This window comes from Pungitius pungitius, chromosome 15 (genome assembly GCF_949316345.1).
Source record: "Pungitius pungitius chromosome 15, fPunPun2.1, whole genome shotgun sequence".
In the NCBI taxonomy this organism is placed as follows: domain Eukaryota; kingdom Metazoa; phylum Chordata; class Actinopteri; order Perciformes; family Gasterosteidae; genus Pungitius; species Pungitius pungitius.
Genome location: NC_084914.1, coordinates 11,641,473 through 11,656,147, shown reverse-complemented (window position 1 = coordinate 11,656,147; position 14,675 = coordinate 11,641,473). Strand labels below are relative to the sequence as shown.

At 43.3% G+C, this 14,675-nt stretch overlaps 3 protein-coding genes across 6 annotated transcripts; 1 reads left to right on the top strand and 2 right to left on the bottom strand.

Annotated features, from left to right (window-relative positions):
- Positions 1–118: 118 nt before the first annotated feature.
- Positions 119–4,207, bottom strand: zgc:110366 (uncharacterized protein LOC550476 homolog). The gene is made up of 7 exons (XM_062557901.1): positions 3,841–4,207; positions 3,163–3,411; positions 2,873–2,974; positions 2,667–2,758; positions 2,213–2,395; positions 2,068–2,128; positions 119–1,646 (listed from the first exon to the last, which is right to left on the bottom strand). The coding sequence occupies exons 1-7, from the start codon at positions 3,914–3,916 to the stop codon at positions 1,543–1,545; spliced, it is 867 nt and encodes a 288-aa protein (XP_062413885.1). The 5' UTR covers positions 3,917–4,207; the 3' UTR covers positions 119–1,542.
- A 35-nt stretch (positions 4,208–4,242) lies between these two features.
- Positions 4,243–8,544, top strand: extl2 (exostosin-like glycosyltransferase 2). 4 transcript variants are annotated; one of them, XR_009942481.1, is made up of 6 exons: positions 4,270–4,587; positions 5,023–5,471; positions 5,600–5,670; positions 5,749–5,864; positions 5,974–6,438; positions 8,407–8,544. XR_009942481.1 is itself a non-coding variant. In XM_062557900.1 (5 exons), the coding sequence occupies exons 1-5, from the start codon at positions 4,583–4,585 to the stop codon at positions 6,371–6,373; spliced, it is 999 nt and encodes a 332-aa protein (XP_062413884.1). In that variant the 5' UTR covers positions 4,243–4,582; the 3' UTR covers positions 6,374–7,228. The 4 variants fall into 4 exon arrangements, 2 of the variants coding, with proteins under 2 accessions (XP_062413884.1, XP_037313087.2); XR_005116543.2 differs by lacking the exon at positions 8,407–8,544 and adding an exon at positions 6,700–7,228; XM_062557900.1 differs by lacking the exon at positions 8,407–8,544 and having other exon boundaries at positions 4,243–4,587; positions 5,600–5,628; positions 5,974–7,228.
- On the bottom strand, positions 7,369–11,624 carry LOC119203598 (presenilin-associated rhomboid-like protein A, mitochondrial). Its single transcript, XM_037457187.2, has 10 exons — positions 11,463–11,624; positions 10,548–10,731; positions 10,358–10,462; positions 10,146–10,278; positions 9,677–9,772; positions 9,346–9,495; positions 8,955–9,025; positions 8,766–8,867; positions 8,424–8,521; positions 7,369–7,947 (listed from the first exon to the last, which is right to left on the bottom strand). The coding sequence occupies exons 1-10, from the start codon at positions 11,540–11,542 to the stop codon at positions 7,836–7,838; spliced, it is 1,131 nt and encodes a 376-aa protein (XP_037313084.2). The 5' UTR covers positions 11,543–11,624; the 3' UTR covers positions 7,369–7,835.
- Positions 11,625–14,675: the final 3,051 nt, after the last annotated feature.

Sequence of the window (14,675 nt, the reverse complement as noted above, 5' to 3'; positions counted from 1 at the left end):
CTGTAAGCGCCGCCAGTGGGTTCAAATCCCGCTCCTGCCAAGTCTTGAGCGCACTACCGCGGAGGTAGTTGTGGGGGCATTGTCCCCACTGGTTGTTTCAGAGAAGTGTACCCTGGGGGTTATGCAGAAACACAAGGCGCGTTCACTTGAGTTATGATGGCATTGTCAAGAATGATGAAGAATCTTTTGAATGATGATGAATTGACTAAATTTGATGTTAATTGCTAATTAAGCTTTTATCACGTATTAGCCATGCTACGTAGCCTATAGGGTTCCACCTTTTTGACAGGAGAGAAGGCCGGATGAGTCAGTAAAGATGAGCAGATGTGTCTCATTCAGTGGTCACACTGACATGAAACTTATTACAGCCTCTGAGGGCATTTTTCAAGACAATCACATGTTTGTCTACTTCAGGGCATCCTGTGGACAACCTTAAACTGACAGTCTGGCACAGGGTGTAGATTTGCTTACCCTTTTTAGTGCATCCATCCTCCAATTCTCTGTTACATTCAAATTCAACTCACTTGTGCCTTTACCAATGCAGGAAGGATGAAAAGCATGTTTGATCCTCCAAGATGCACCAATCCGTCTCTGGGGCAATATCCCATTATGATTTTTTATAAATGTCAGTTACCCAAAACTAAAAAAGGATTTAGGAAGAGCCACCATGTCCCTTGAGGGTTGAACCCAGATAAGGTTTAAAGTACAGAAATTTGGGGATTTTGGCATTAGTGACAGGGACGTGTAGGTTGCTCCATCTAAGATCATTCCAGTCATGTCATGGGAAAACAAATATTGTGAAAAAAGTCAAAATATGTAGGGTCAAAAAAATGTTTTTTAAACAATAGGTAAAAAAATATTATAAAAAAATATATGTAAGGTCAATATATATTTATATATATATATATAATATGGACTCAATTAAAAATATTACATCCACGCTAGCTGCTAATTGTTTTGCGTTGAGGTGATACTTGAGGCTCGATGTGAATTCCTTGTTGCACAGCTTGCACACAACCATGCTCTTATCGATGCTTCCATCCGTGTGTTTATTATAATAAAATGTCCCATTCACGGGGCCAACCGTCACGGTCTCGTCAGCTTCTTCGTTCACGTTCACTGTGGTTTGTTGTTGTCTGAAGTCATGAACACTAGTTGGTGCTCCAGTATAATCGGTCCTCCGAAACTCATCCAGTGAGAAACGTTCCGCGGTGCAAAAAATAAGTGTAAAAATGCATAGAAAATGTTTAATGTGTTATTTTTTGTGTAATTAATTAATCTTAATTCACATTGTAATTAATTAATCGTAATTAACACGCTAAAGTCCCGGCCCTAATATATATATATATATATATATAAAAAATGATGAATCATTCCACATATTTTTACAATTGAGTTGTGCTTTATTTCTCTCATAAAAGTCCTGTTCTCCCATCACAGCAGAGCCTACCTCTGCCAAGGGGTGACACACTGCTAATGAACACATTACTATGTCCAGTCTTAAGGCCTTCTGTCACTGACCTCCTTCCAAGATGAACACAATCAGTCTGTTACTCCACATTGGTCGGATCCCAAGTCACATGCCTTCCATCCTCCAAGCTCCCTAAAGCAGCCATGTCGGACTCCTCCAGCTGGAACCCAAACACCTGAGTTTGAGAGGAAAGAGGTAGAGGAGGAGAGCGGGTGAGCAAATGAGTGGCTTTGATAGAGACTACGATGCGAGTAACAGTTTGCTTCTGATGACCTCACTAACTGTTTGCATGCGAAGGACCAACAAATGTTATGGTCACTAATTTAACCCCAACAAATTTATAAATCAGTTAATACTTAAATTAAAAAAATCACATTTTTTATGAAGTTTCTCACTAATATTAAAATGATTTTGGAAGTTAGCTCTTTGCCGTATTTCTCATTCTAACATTACATTTGTGTAGACGTACATGCTTGATGCGTTCATCAAAAGTTAAGGAATTTTTAAACATTCTTTACTCATAACAGATTTTTTTTTTTTTTTTTTTTTTTTACAATCAAGCAACTCTGCAAAACTGCAACTCATTTTTAACTCACTTGACAAGTTTTCTTGAATCCTTTTCTTGTTGATGGATTTGGGGATTGTGACCACTCCATTCTACGGGGAAGTAGAGAATAAGCACGGCATTGCAGGAACATTTTTTTTAGGCCAAATCAAACTTATGGCAGCCAATATCTGAACCTGAATACTCCAGCGGATGCAGATCTGAGCCGCCGTGCGTCCGTATTTTTGGGCAATTCGAAGAACGGCCGGGTCGTCGAGGACTTGACCTTTGGCCAGAGGACTGTACCCTTCAAATACAATTCCCTCCTGACGGCAGTACTCCATCAGGAGCTTGGGCTGCTGGAAAGGATGGTACTCCACCTGGTGGGTCATATCATTGTCAGGGAACATCCTAGGAAGGTTTCTCTATATAGGCAGCTCAGTTTAACATGTACTTGTATACTCCAACACTGCTGAACACTAGAAATTCAGATTTTGAAGCATCTCAGAGAGGAATGCATTCACTATGGAACTTCTCCTAAACATCGTGGAGAATACATGTAGAAATGGCATGTACGTTACTGAAGTTATTTCATACAACAAAAATGCATATTTAATTAAATTGAAGGTTGTCTGTATAAAAAAACCCTACCTGGTTAACATGGGGCACGACACTGCAGTCTTCCTTTAACTCTTCCAGGTGGCGGACCAAAAAGTTGCTCACTCCAATAGCGGAGCACAGCCCTATCGTGACAAAGAGGAACGCTCATGCTCGCTACCATGTCCCAGAGGCTGCAGTCACCTAGTCTATACTTAATTAACTGATATTAAACCAACATCATCTTCCATGATAGGTACCTTCTTTGTGCAGTTCTTCTAAAGCTCTCCAGGTCTCCGCTCTCATCTCCCTGTTGGAGCATCCAGGTCGCGTGGCCTCTGGCCAGTGCATCAGGTACAAATCTGAAATTACAAATCTGATTTTACTGAAGACCACAAAAGATAGGAGGGCATCAAGTTGCAGGTAGTTTCTGCATCTCCCGTCAGAAGTTAAAAGAAGAAGAGAGCTGGTACTGCAACGGCACAGATAACTGTGGCTTAAGATGAACATGTCTCCATGAGCTCCTTAACAACTTCATCCAACCTCGTACCAAAGTATTTAAACCCCATCAGGGAGCAGGAGTCCAGGCAGGCTTTCTTTGCAGCTTGGTATCCGTAGTCCCCTGGCCACAGTTTATTGGTGACCCACAGGTCCCTTCGTGGTATCCCACTCTCTCTGATGGCGTCACCCAGTTTCTGCTCACAGCCGTAGCGCGTTGCGGTGTCGATGTGGCGCACGCCACACTCTGTGAGCGCGTACACGATGGCGTCGTGGGAGTATCCGCCATCATGCGAGGTGCCTGTAGTGTATGCAACAAAATATGAGCCGGCGAACGTTCAGTTCAATGTTTTTTTTAATATTCAGAAACAGTATTACCAGGCATGTGGACATATCTTTACAGTATATTCAGAACATTGTTAAGAAAGATAAATTAGGTTTATATAAACGTGAGTGCAATGTAATATTTTAAATATCTGACTGTCACAAATAATTAAACTTTTTAAATTAAACTGGTACTTTTCGCTCTCTCTCTGTTAGCCATTGGCACAAAAATGATGTTGCGAAACCCTTTCTATTTTGGATTATTAAAAATACATATATATATTTTTTTCTTCTATGGCATAATGGCCTGGGAATAACAATTAAAAACAATACTCTGTGACCATTTATTAATGCTTTTTTCTTGCATTAGAGTCAGGAGACACGACCAGCATTTAGAGAAACTTACCTAATCCCAATATTGGAATCTGCAGACCATTGGAAAGTGGGATTGTTGGACGACTCTGCTTTGGTGCCAAAAGCATGTTCCTCCGGGCAATGCTGACCAACAAGAATAAAAACTCTGCTCTAAGACATTTGCTTTACAAATACTCGCGCAACGTTAATAATCAACTTATACTAAAAATAATACATGACACGAACGCGATACTGACAATCCGAGCGCTGCACCACTAACGACACGTGGTGCACCATGAAACTACGAAAGCGCTATGAAAACTTTAAAAGTTTGAGTTAATGTGATTATCATAGTCCGGAACAACCTTTGTACGCGTAACCTTGGAAGGGCTTTTCTCTTTCTTCCTCCTCGCCACTAGCGTTACCATCTCTGTGGGCGGAGCTGTGTCTCCACGGGAAAACAAATCAAACGCCAGTGGGTAATCAGTCAGTTAGTTCAACAAAGATGGCGTCGGTGTCCAAAGGGCACGAAATATGCTCAAATGAGTGAAAGTCAAACATAGTACTAAAACAGAGCGAATGTAGACATACAGAACAAAATCTCGTTGTTCGGGTAAGGTTATTTTCGCCAAGGACATTTTCGCCCTTCCGCCCCAACAATTTAGCAGACGCGCACTTTGGTTACTGGGGCTAACGTTAGTTTGCCAGACATCTTTTCTCTCAGGCTCTTTGGTGTAAAGTCAGCCATGATGGCGGCAACGTAAAGCGAGCGCGCCGTGTGCAGCTTCAACACGATGAGGTGAGTTCTATATAGTAATATAGCATCACTTCTAACATTGGGTTTAATGCAAAGAAACGGTTACGGTATGGATATGCGTGTATGCCTACTTATTGATTAAACGCAGGGTTGGTAATCTTAAAAAACAACAATTTAATCTCATATTCCCAACTCTTTTCCAATGACAACGTCTAACGCCAGACAGCAGCATCGGCTCAAAAAAGTTGAATCAATCCGCAACGACAGCTCGTCTAGTCCGGTCCGTCCCTAAGTCGCTTTCCCAAATATCGCGCTATAAACGTAAAAAATGAATGTCAGAAGTAACAACCTGTTTATTTTAAGTCAATTCAGTTTTTTTGCACTATTTGAGTTGGCGGCTTGTCAAAGACTCGGTCACGCGCAACGAGGACGCGACTCCTAACTCCCTGTCTCGTGTGACGTGGTGGGATGATGCAGGTTCCCCCGATGCTTCACGGGGCTCAGGCGAGCCTACCTGGTTTGGCCGATCCTCCTGCTGCTCCTGGTCGGTGCAGCCCTGACGGCTCTGCTGCCCCCTGCCGAGGACCACGGAGGCATCGATGTCCTCGGAGTGCTGAGCAGGACGAGGCCGCAGAGGGACAGTCCTGCAGGGGGGCCCCGCCGTGACGGCGCAGACGGCGAGCAGGGGTTCACCATTGTCATCCAAACGTACAACCGCACGGACATTTTGCTCAAGCTCCTGAACCATTACCAGGCGGTGCCTCGCCTTCAGCGCATCGTCATCGTGTGGAACAACGTCGGGGCGCAGACGCCCCTGAAGCTGTGGAAGTCTTTGCAGCCTCATCCGGTCCCTGTGATCTTCAAGGAGCAGACTAGCAATCTGATGCGCAACAGACTACAACCGTTCCCTGAGATTGATACTGATGGTCAGTGTGTATTTCACCTTCCGCTTGAGTCCGCACTATTCAATGTGGATAGACCTTTTAATGTTGGCTCCGTTTTAACATTTTTTTCAGTGTCGTTTGTTGTTTTTCTTGTCGCTTTGGTCCCCTAGCCGTGCTGATGCTGGATGACGACACCCTGGTCAGTGTTCCTGACATCAGTTTTGCGTTCTCTGTCTGGAAGGTACATGACGGTGATTTAAATTGCTTCACATTTTGTCAATGTGATTGACACGAGCTCTCTTGTCTTTGGACCCACAAGCAATTTTCCGACCAAATTGTTGGGTTCGTACCGCGTAAACACGTCTCGACGCCAGGAGGAGTTTACAGTTATGGCAGCTTTGAACTGCAGGACCCAGAAACATCTGGAGGCGACAAGTAAGACAATTCCCCAAACTCCTCACCAAATGCATCTTATTGGCCTCTCTTGCGTGGTTTGTTCTTACATCCTATTCTTATACGTCCTATCTTGGTCCACTTGCTGCAGGTACTCCATGGTGTTGATTGGTGCCGCCTTCTTCCACCGCCGCTACCTCCAGCTGTTCCGGGACCAACCTCGGGCCGTTCACGCGCTGGTGGACGAGACCCAGAATTGCGATGACATCGCCGTTAACTTCGCCGTGGCGCTGTATTTGAGGGAGCACTCCGTGGGCAGCGTTGCCAAACCCTCCGGGGTCTTCGTCAAACCCGTGGACCTCCGCAACCTGGAGAAGGACGCCAGCAGCGGGTACCAGGGGATGTGGCACCGCCCGGAACACCTCCTGCAGAGATCCTACTGCCTGAACAGGCTCACGCAGATTTACGGCTTCATGCCACTCTGCTTCTCCAACCTGATGGTCTCCCAGTTCGGCTTCCCAAGCTACGCCAACCACAAGGGTCGAGCTTGAGGAGGTGAAACGGACGCCGCGAAGCGATTTGGATTGAAAGAAGAAGGGGCTCGAGTGAGATTCTGGTAAGTGTGTTTGATTAATAACAACTGTCCAGGTTCAGGTTGCCAGCTGATCCCAGCATGTGTAGGGAGCTCAATTCCTAATTTCACAGGCCAATTCTTCTCATGTTTTGATGACAATAAAGCATTGATATTGCAGCGTTTGAGCACAGATTGAAATGGTTTTCACATGGATAATTTGTCTTCCTAAAGTTGACCTGCTGAGTTGTGTTGCTCTTTTTTTGTATTTCTTAGTACTGATCAGTTAAACTATTGCATCTACAGGAGTATCACTGACAATCACAATGTCCTACACATGGCCAAATCTGATGAAACGTGAAGGTAATCAGTATGTTACCAAAGCTGCCTTATCATAGCTGCTAGCATCCCCCCCCCCCTCCCTCCCTAGCCAGTAGGCGTTAGCGTGAGATGTGGTTTGACAGTTCGCCTCATTTTTTAACCAGGATTTACAGCGTTGAAACTGTTGTTACATTTCTAGTTGTTGAAGGAAAGGGTTGCCTCTTTGAGCTCGAGCCGCCACAAGTTTAAGATAATTGTTGGAAGATGTTGGTATTCCTAAGTCATTTCCTCACCAAATGTGTGAATTGGTGAATAACCAAATTATTTCAGGGTTATTGTACACATTCCGACAGTCTTAATGTACACTACTATGTATGCACAGACAATTGTTATTTATGTGAGGAAATATATCAACCTTGTAAGACTATCCCATGACTGTTAAATAAAGACTTTTTTGTTGTGAATATAAATTGTGGTTGAATTCCTGACAACAGGTGAACGGAGTGAAGATCCTGAGGAGTGAGTGCGAGGGCATTTTGAGTTTAAGGCTCCAAAGTGAAATTACATCATTGCCCCCTCTTTCCAACAGCATAGAAATATATGTTCCTACTTGATAAAAATGAGTTAAGTTAAAAGGTAAATACCAAATTGAACTCTGTTAAAAACTCCAGTTTTAATGGCAACATAAGACCAGCCCACAGGACTGTATATTACGTTGAATCACTGAACTGTTCGGGTTTGTCTGCTCAGGCTCCTGCAAATGTTTTCCACAATGTGGAAAGGTGACATCCAACATGAAGGCTTGAAGGTTAAACATCGTCAGATTGTTTACAGCTAGAACAGCGGGGATCCTTTTCATTTTGTAGTGTAACGGATACACCTGTATGGAAGCAGATGTTTTCAGTCCTCGCATTAAACATCTGGATTGAGAGACCTGACCTGTCACAATGTCCTGACATGTCTCAATCACCTTGAACCAAAAGCTATATTTATCAATAAACAATAACACCCGAGTCACTCTTGGTGTCCCTGCATGTTCTGGGGTAACGTTGTACTCCAGTTCTTTGACGGAGGAGTCAGGAAACCTCTCAGTGTCTCATTGGGTTCCAGGTCCACTACCATCAACCCCCGGGCCTCGATCCACCGGCAGCTGGAGAACGCATTTCATGCCACAGCTTCACCAGGGGCTCCCTCTTCCTCCAAATCAGCTTGTGACCATAGGACACGTACCATCTGTAGGACAAGATTCACAGAAACTGTTCAAATGTACTGACCGCAGGACAGGATACAACAACAGTGAAATATTTTTACGCAATAACTTAATTTGAGAGGATTCATGCCATTAAGTTGCATAAAGCTAAAGTTCCAGCTACAAGAATATGTTCAAAAGCAAAATAAAATAGTTGAGTGTGAATAACAGACTATAGATATCTTTACAGTAACTTTCATGTGACAACTTATGAGTTGTATGACTTAATCGGCTATTAAATAAATTAAAATCCCAAAACCTCAGCTTCAAGTATACTTCTTACAATTTAGACCAAACCCAAACTTAACGGCCTCTGTTGGACTTGAAATGAGGGCCATTTCACTCTTCAATATAAAAAATTGCTAACAAAATGGTTTCATCTCAATGGTCAAAATTTACACGTTATTTAAAGTTGAATTATTTTCTTTTTTTCAATGTTAAAGGCGCATTGGCCACTCACATTCCAAAGAGGGCACCGCCGAGGTGAGCTGCGTGGTCAAACAGCCGCCATCCCAGTAGGAGCCCGGCTGTATCTATGGCAACAAGAGCTTTAAGAGCCTAAAGGAAGAAAAAAAGACAGGAACCTGAAGTTACACGAAAAGTGCCGGCCAATCACCATGAGGCACGGAATCAGACACACACACACATTTACAGGACTTGGGAACATGGGAATCTCAACGTATTAAATGAATAAATTAACAAACAATTATATTCACATTACACTTTAGAGTAATAGAGTAATAACAAGAGAACTAATTTCTTTTGTAAAAGCACAGGCAGGCACACGCTTTCATTCCCTTACATTTCCTGCAGTGAAAGTGATCATGGGAAGGAAGATTATGCCCAGTTTAGCCTCTGGCATTTTTGCACACACTGCAGCCAGCACCGCCATGACGGCACCCGACTAAAGATCAGACAAAGCACAGGAGAAAACATCAAGACTGCTGCACGTCTGTGTTGAGCGGTCGCAGGATGTGACCAGAAGCCTTACTGCTCCTAAGGATGGATGGAGACGTCCCGATGCGGTTTTACAAATGTAGCTGAGCATAGTGGAAATCACACCTGAAAACACACAATAGGATTAATCAATACTTCCAACTGGTTCCAACTTTTAAAAAACCCAAATGTGTTTAATAGCAAGACTAATGATGCTATTCGGGAAGTCATTAGCTAAATAGAAAATACATCATGTTTACAGTAATAGATGCGTTCATTCAATTCATTTCAATTATTTATAATGTGTACTGCTTTAAACATAAGCTGAACCTAAATATGTATTATTAATAAGGGATGTTTGTGTGTTTGATACAGTCGATGCTGTTTGAGCACTGGATTCATATTCAATAATACACAGTACAGACCTTATTCTTTATTCAACTCACCAGCAGACAGGTAGACTGCAAGGAACTGCTCCCTGCCTAAGAGAGAGACAAGTCCTGATGAGAACGTCCACAGGACGTACATGTTGGCCACCATGTGGATGAAGGAGTAATGGCTGAAGGAGGACAGGATCATGGGAAGGCACCGTGTTTCTGGAGCACGAGAGAAAAACAAACAGAAGCTGACAAAATGGGTCATGGTCACTGGATCCAGCCGAAAATGTTCTTTTCTTTTTTTAGCCATGCAAGAAAAATCATTATTCCTTTATGTCCTTGTCAAAGTACCTTAATATATTTGCGCAATATAAAAATAAAAAAGACCACGTGTACTCACTGGAGGCTGGGTTGGACGTGAAGTACTTAATCATGGTTCTTTGCATGGACGGGATCCGCCAGCAGCACAGTACAACAGCATTCACAGCGATGATGCCTGGAAAACATGAATGAGGAAAGCTCGGGACAATGAAGAAATGTGCGACTGTATCACAACACGTGTAAACATGTTATTACATCATTTATTACATGTCATTTAGCTGACGCTTTTATCCAAAGCGACTTACAATGCATTATAACCCTTGCGTTACATTTTGCCAGGGGAGCAATTAGGGGTTAAGTGGCTTTCTCAGGGACACTTCTATGAGGCACATGGGGCAGCTGGGATTCGAACCACCAACTTTGTGGCTCCCAGCACATCACACTCCTCCATGCGCCACCATGTTGACGCTGGCCGTGCAATGTTAAGGAACACGGTGACAACATGTGTATGTGTGTGTGTGTGTGTGTGTGTGTGCAAGATAGGTCACCGGTAACGGTCCTCTGCCCCTCTGTGAGGCTGCTCCAGAAGTCGTCCACCATGGACAACAGGAGGAGAAGCTGCTGCTGGAAGCCCGACAACTGGTTCCACCAGTCGTGCCAGTACGCCATGTCCTGAGACCCCTGCGGCACACGGAGGGTTCGTTGAATCGTTCCTGGCGAACGCGTCGGCCGCGGTGAGCGTGTGTCGTTGGCAGCTCACCTGCACGAGCTTTTCCGACTCCTCCGCGTCCGTCGCGTTCTGAACTCTCGACTTCAACGTCTCATACTGCAGAATGGCCGCCGCACCAAAGGAGAAACCTGTAAACTGACATGGGAGTCAGATCGCAAAAACCAAACGACCCCAAAGAGTGAATCGTCCTCATCCTGGTGGAATAATTAAGAGGCCCTACCCCAACTGTGAACATCAGCGGTTTGAAGAGCGGGGGCCTGGGGACCTTGAGGGGCGGTGGGGGTCCCGGTATGCCAGCCTCAGAGGGGGTGGGCTTGGTTTCTCTGGTGACATTTCCTTTATTTGTATCTGGCCTTTTGGCATCTCGACGGAAACCACACCTCTGTTGGTGATGGGGATTCAGTCTGCCAGTAAACACAGCGTCACAAGCGAATGTACAGATCCACAGAGGCAAACTAAACGCTGTGAAAAACACTTGCAATATTTCTGTGCTGTGTCTAAGCGAGATAATATATATATGTAAAGCTGGAACCTATTCTTATCAAAAACATTGACTATATGTTTGGATTTCCAAAGTTATAATTTGTGCCAAACGCAGATTGTACAGTTTCCTGTGGCCCACAGCGGCTTTTAGTCGGACAGTCTGGAACTATAACTTGTTTATTTTACTTCACATCAGGATAAGAAAAATAATCACACCTCCATAACTAAGATATTTGGCATTTTTGTGAAGAACAACACTGACAAGAATCAAAATATAACGTTAAACTAATTATTTTCCGTACTATGCACTAAACAGCGTTGAGGTTAATAGGATGAGGTGTGATGTAACTTTAGCTGTTCCGGGTCGAGCTAATGGCCACAAGTAGAATCCCTTCGTACAAGAAGAAGCTCAACGTGGGCAGAAGTTCTGCTGCTCGTTCTGCTAAAGATAAACACAGATGACGCCTTGTGTTTTCCCACAATAAAACAGATGAAATACGTTTGCTTTACGGTGCCGCCCCGTTGATCCCTTCACGATGACAGTGGGGACGGTTAGCTAACCACACACTGCTAAACGACAGACACACACACATGCACGTCCTGTTAACGTCATTCTAGATCAACACAACCCCCTGCGGCCAACACCTCTCACCTGGTCGCTCGTGGAGTACTGTTGGTGGACCTGAGGAACTCTGTTTTAGCCCATTTGATTACGCATCCTCGCCACGCCATGTTTGTGATGACCTCCTGCCCGAAGCCCCTCCCACAAACACGGGGAACGAATGTTGCGTTCAAGGACTCTTCTAAAACCTCCGACGTCTGAGTGCCATTTGAGAGTTCTTCGTGTAGCAAAGATTATGCAGGACTACATTTTAGGGGACCTCAATGCAATGTATGCTTAATAATATAATGATAAGAGCAGGTTGTACCCAGTGTACATTCATGTACATGAACAATAATAACAATGTGATATTAGAAATGTGTCTTTCATATTCTTTTACTGTGATTTATTATGCTGGTTTGTATCTCCTTTGGTTCCGTAGTTATAGGCGTATTTTCTTTTTGGGGTGTAATATTGAGTTTTTTGTATTTAACTTTTTCGTTGGGCTTAACCTATTTCAAAGGCCCATTTAAAAATGCGCAGTGCAAATTAGCTTAGCCTATCAATGCTGTGGTGCGTTCCATCGTTTTATCTGACATACTTGTCACTATGAAAATAAACATTCATAATTATGGAATATATATACATATACTTATAGCTACGGAAAACGAACGAGTAATGCATGCATTGTATATTTAAGTATATCAAGTTTCCTTTGGAAACACTTCACTTCCCTCTAGTGGTGTATCAAAGTACGGATTTCTTCAGACGCCAATGAAGCGGTTGAACGTGGTTTAAACCTCCATTTGACTTAATTTCAGAGGGAAATAATGTATTTTTTACTACATACAACAGCTCGTGGCCATTCAGAACTTTGTACACATGTTAACACAACCGCAAACACATGAATAAATAGTGAAAATAAAGATCTGTGTTGGCTAAAATGAGCGAGAGCCTTCATAAGTAACAACAGTGCCTTTTTTGTGTTATAGATTTAACTTCCAAACAGTGTATAGAGCAACTCAAATGACACATTAATGCACCAATAATGCTTTTAAAATTAATGTAAAAGCTTTAAGCATAGAAGTATAAGGAAAACAAAAAGAGAACACTAAATAACAAAATACTAAAATCAAATAAATTTCTCTTATTATTATTATCATTAGTATTAAAACCTTGTGGCCGCACTAAAATTAGTTCTCAAAGCAAGAGGGAATGCAAACAAACAGTATTGATTGTACTGCTATTGGCATCTGTACAAGTTCGACAAACTCACTTGCCAGTGATTCCATAAATAGGTGAAGAAGGTAGACTTCACAGTAAGAAGGCTGCACTGCAGTATCTGCAGAGCAACCACAGGGCTCTCCTCCAGGACAATATCTGCACTGGACCTGCTCGGCCTTTTAAGCTGCAGAACTCCTTAATAGAGATAGACAAGAATAAAACAACCATGGGGGAGGTAATTCATCTTAACTGAGGCAGACAATGCATCCAGTGGACAGGCTGTAATAAAATATCCCTTCTGCAAAAAGTGTGGGGTTTTCAGGGTGAAGATAAAGAGAGAAGAGCACTACGCCTTTTCACTTTTCACTGTAGGAACCCAAGGACACGCGCCCAAGTTACGTGATATCCTATGGGTGCAAGGCTGTGGCAGGGGAGGACAGGGGGATTTAGGGTTAGGCAGGAAGGGGAGCAGGAAGAGAGCAGAGAGGTGAAGGGAGGGATGACAGTGATTGAAGTGAGCACACGGCCGAGTCAGGTGTGGAGGCCAAAAAGACGACAAGAAAGAGAGGATGAGAATCACAAAACATTTAAATGACTTCATAAGGTAATTCAGGGAAAAGATGTAGAGCCCTGCCATGCAACAACACAACCCTCTCACAAACACACACACGTGTCTCCCTATAGGTTATTTTCTACCATTGCAGTGCATTTTTTTTTCCCCAACCAGAAGTGTCTTCTTTCACGTCACCTCATCGATTCGCTGTGAATCGACGCCAGCCAGGATTCGCCTGTGTCGGCAACAGGGTCTCGGTCATGTGACATGAGGCATTTGGATTGAGAACGACTTGTCATTCATGTAGGACACTCATTTATTGTTCTAACATTACAGTATGTCTATAAAGAGAGAATAATAAGGACGCTCTGCTGTTCCGATTCGGATCCACGGGCAGACGCACGCACTGCTGGGCGTCATTCGGCCTTGAGGCTTCTATTTCAGCACAATGGATAGACGCATCCTATGTGAGCAGCAGTCTTTTTATACCCCCAGAGGAAATTCTAGCTGTTATCATAGAGTCCCATCAGAATGCTGACGGTGAGCTCTCCACTGATGCTGATCAATGGGCCCGGTCGGATGACACCACACTGTGACTTGTTTTGTGTTGTGTTCTTGCGTGCATGTTGAGACTCAGTGGTCTGTGATTGTGTTATTCTTTGGGAAGCAGCTGATTTGCACTATATAACCTGTGTGAAGTTGTCACTGAGTGGGACTTCAGATAGCTGCCCCACTTCAAATTCCTGATGTTTATTTGACCCAAACACCAGAGAGGAAAAGAACACAGCACACAACAACACAAGCCTCCCACTGTTCGGTGCAAAGGTTGTTTTTTAATTGCTGGTTTAAAAAAATACATCACAAAATCAGAGAGGGCCACTGAAACAAACATGAGAGCGGCACACTCTTATGTGCACTAAATACGTTTGTCAACATATGTGCCCAGGCAGTTCACACCGAGTTGATTACACAACTTCCCTGCCACAGCTACCCAAAAGTATTACAAAGGAGAGTCAGCTCATTCAGAATGCACACTGCCTTGTTTCTAGAATTTAGGACAGAAATATTGATTTGTGATTCATGCGTTAATGTCCCTCAGCAAAACATCCTCTACCTTTACAGGATGGTGAAGTGACTTTGCGACAGTGTGTGAAGACTGGAAACTGGTTGTTGATAATTCCCAAGTAAGCTTTCATGGCACAGGTGCTAATTGTAATAGATATTTTCCAAGAAATGGACCGGACTCCCCAATGCTAAAAATGGCAATAGTTGTACAATTTTCTAGACCTATAAGTTTGCCAATTTAGTTTCAAAATCTCAGACAAGAGGGTGGGATGGACTACCGATTATTGTGGTTTTTGTATCATTTTAAAGTGTTTAATGAGTGATTGGTGTGGCTTCTTTTTAAGACATGAAGGTATCGTAACCTGAAATGTGTACGCAGGATTGTATGTATGTGTGTCTTGAATGACCATCATGCAAAAAAA